Source organism: Elephantulus edwardii, unplaced genomic scaffold, assembly GCF_000299155.1.
Source record: "Elephantulus edwardii isolate Elephantulus edwardi_28Jun2011 unplaced genomic scaffold, EleEdw1.0 scaffold00141, whole genome shotgun sequence".
NCBI classification, from domain to species: Eukaryota; Metazoa; Chordata; class Mammalia; order Macroscelidea; family Macroscelididae; genus Elephantulus; species Elephantulus edwardii.
Window position 1 is genome coordinate 6,643,263 of NW_006399891.1, and position 2,843 is coordinate 6,646,105.

General features: G+C 38.3%; 1 protein-coding gene across 1 annotated transcript in view; it reads left to right on the top strand.

The window, feature by feature from the left end:
• Positions 1–466, top strand: part of LOC102858263 — a 22,226-nt gene extending 21,760 nt beyond the window's left edge. Inside the window, exon 4 of the mRNA XM_006894427.1 lies at positions 5–466. Within this exon, the coding sequence (XP_006894489.1) occupies positions 5–259 (255 nt within the window). The 3' untranslated portion in view covers positions 260–466. The remainder of the gene's footprint in view (positions 1–4) is intronic.
• The last annotated feature ends 2,377 nt before the right edge of the window (positions 467–2,843 follow it).

Sequence of the window (2,843 nt, forward strand, 5' to 3'; positions counted from 1 at the left end):
TAAGGAGCTACGGAAGCGCCTCAACCTGGAAGAGTGGATCTTAGAACAGCTCACGCGTCTTTACGACTGTCAGGAAGAGGAGATCCCAGAGCTGGAGATTGATGTGGATGAGCTCCTGGACATGGAGAGTGATGATACCCTGGCTGCCAGGGTCAAGGAGCTGCTGGTTGACTGTTACAAACCCACAGAGGCCTTTATCTCTGGCCTGCTGGACAAGATCCGGGGCATGCAGAAGCTGAGCACAGCCCAGAAGAAGTGAGTCTCCAACCCTGTGAATGGTGGCTCCAGGACAATCGCTGCCCTTCGACCTCGTAGCAACAGCAATATTGGGGCGCTGCAGCCAGGCCTGGTGCCATGAGCAGGGCTCCCTGTGCCCCGGCCCAGGGGCTTCTTCCCTTGCCCCCTCAGTTTTCCATTTTGGTTTTTTTTTTTATTATTATTAAAGTGATGGGACTTTAAAAAAAAACAAAAACAAAACAAACTACCATCAACAGAAAAAAATAAAAAGTGAAATTAAAAAGTTCCCAGAAGCAAATAAAAATGGAAATATAACATATCCAAACCTTTGGGACACCACAAAGGCAATGCTCAGAAGTAAATTTATAGAAACAAATGCACACATCAAAAAAGAACCAAAGTTAATACCTTAACCCAACAACTCCAACAATTAGAAGAAGAACAAAATTATTACCATCTTCAAAAGAAAGAAAAACAAAGATTATAAATATTTGTAGCTCTAGTGGCTAGTGATAAGGAGTTGCTCTGTCTATCCAAAAGCATGTAGTTTGAATCCACCAGCTGCTCCAGGGGACAAAGATGAACAGTATCCTCCTGTTCAGCTCACTGCCTCTGAAAACTCACTGGAGAATCAGATATGAATCAGTTCCAACTTGGCAGCACAGATCAACAACATTAACAAATGTTATTTACTAAATATGTATTAGGAGTTCTGATAGCCTAGTGGTAAGAAGCTGCACTGCAATCCCAAAGGCATGCTGTTCTAATCCACTAGCTGCTCCGTGAAGGACAGATGGGCAATCTCCTCCTGTACAATTTACTGCCCCTGAAAATCAAGTGAGGGTCAACTGTGGGTCAGTTTCAACTTGACAGTACACAACAATAACAACAACAAAAACCCCCATGTATTAGCATAAATAAATGAAACAGAAAAACAATAGAAAGAATAAATAAGACAAAGTTTGTGCTTCTAAAATAATAAGAGAATTTACAAAACCACAGACAAATATAACAAAGGAAAAGAAAGAGATTATGAAAATAATATAAGAAATAAAACTAGTGATATCAGAATAGAACCCACAAAAAAAAGAGATTAATAATAATAGAGTAGTAGTAGGAACTGTACCCCAGCCCTAAATTTGAAAACTTAGGAGAAATGGACAAATTCCTAGAAGCACATGATCTGCTTAAACTAATACAGATTGATGTAGAACATTTGAGCAGATCCATAAATTGAACAGGTCACAAAAGGCATTCCCAGTAACAAAAAGGTGCTGGCCCATGTAGCTTCCTCAGACAATGCTACCAAACAGAGCTGACACTAATTGTCTAATTGTACTGATACTTTTCTAGAACATAGAGAAGGTTAGATTACTTCTAAAACTCATTTTTGTGAAGCAAGCACAACCCTGGTACCAAAGCTAAGACCACTAAAAAAAGAAAATTACAGACCAACAGCATTTATAAATATAGATTAAAAAATGCGTAAGCAAAATCTTAGCCAATAGAATCCAACACCATATAAAAAAATAATACATCACAACCAAGTGTGATTCATACCAGCTATGCCAGTTTGGTTCAACATTAGAAAAATAATCAACAAAATCTGATACATAAATAAAACACAAGAAAAGACTATATGATCATATCAATCAATGCAGAAAAGGCATTGAATTTCTTCTCACATCCTGCTACAAATTGTCAGCAAAATAAGAATGGAAGGGTAAAACTTTGACATAAGAGAATACTTAAAAGAATCAACTGCTTTTGTACACCAGTGTTCATAGCAGCATTATTCACCATCGCAAGAACATGGAAACAGTCCAAATGTCCAACCACAAATGAATGGATTGAGAAATTATGGTACATTCACACAATGGTATACTATGCAGCACGCAGGAGAAATAACTTTGTAAATTATTACCTAACTGGGGAGGGACTGGAGAGCATTACGCTGAGTGAACTAACTCAGTCCCACAAGGATAAATATTGTATAAGACCTTATTGTAGAATGAGTATAAGGATCCAGGATGGGTGGGAGAGGCTGGAAGCAGAGGGATGTGGATGTACAGAGGGAAGAGAGGATTAATCATTGGATTGTACAATTTGGTGGGTGAGGGGTGAGGGAAATTTAAAGAATATGTTCAAATTTGTATTAGAACTTTGCAAATAAACAAGGGGGGGAAGCTTGGGGAGGGGGAAGAGATAAAATGTGCAACAATGAATGAATGAAAATCTAACTTTTCTGTAAATTTTTGTTAAAATGAAAATTAAAATAAAAATTTTATTTTAAAAAAATTAATTGCCAACATTTTCCCAATACGGAGAGACTAGCTTTGCAAAACAGACAAAGATGCCCTCCATGGTCACTCCTCTTACGCATTGTATTGGAAGTCCTAACCAGGGCGGTGAGGCAAGAAGGAGGCACCACAGAGACATGAGGACAGCCCAGGACTGGGCAGGGTTTGGTTCTTGTATACAGAAGGCTTCTATGAGTCACACCTGCTTGACAGCACTTAAAACAACAACAAATTGGTAAAGAAAAGGTAAAAATATCTCTATTTACACATGATATGATCCTATTTTTTTTTAAAGTTACAGTTTAG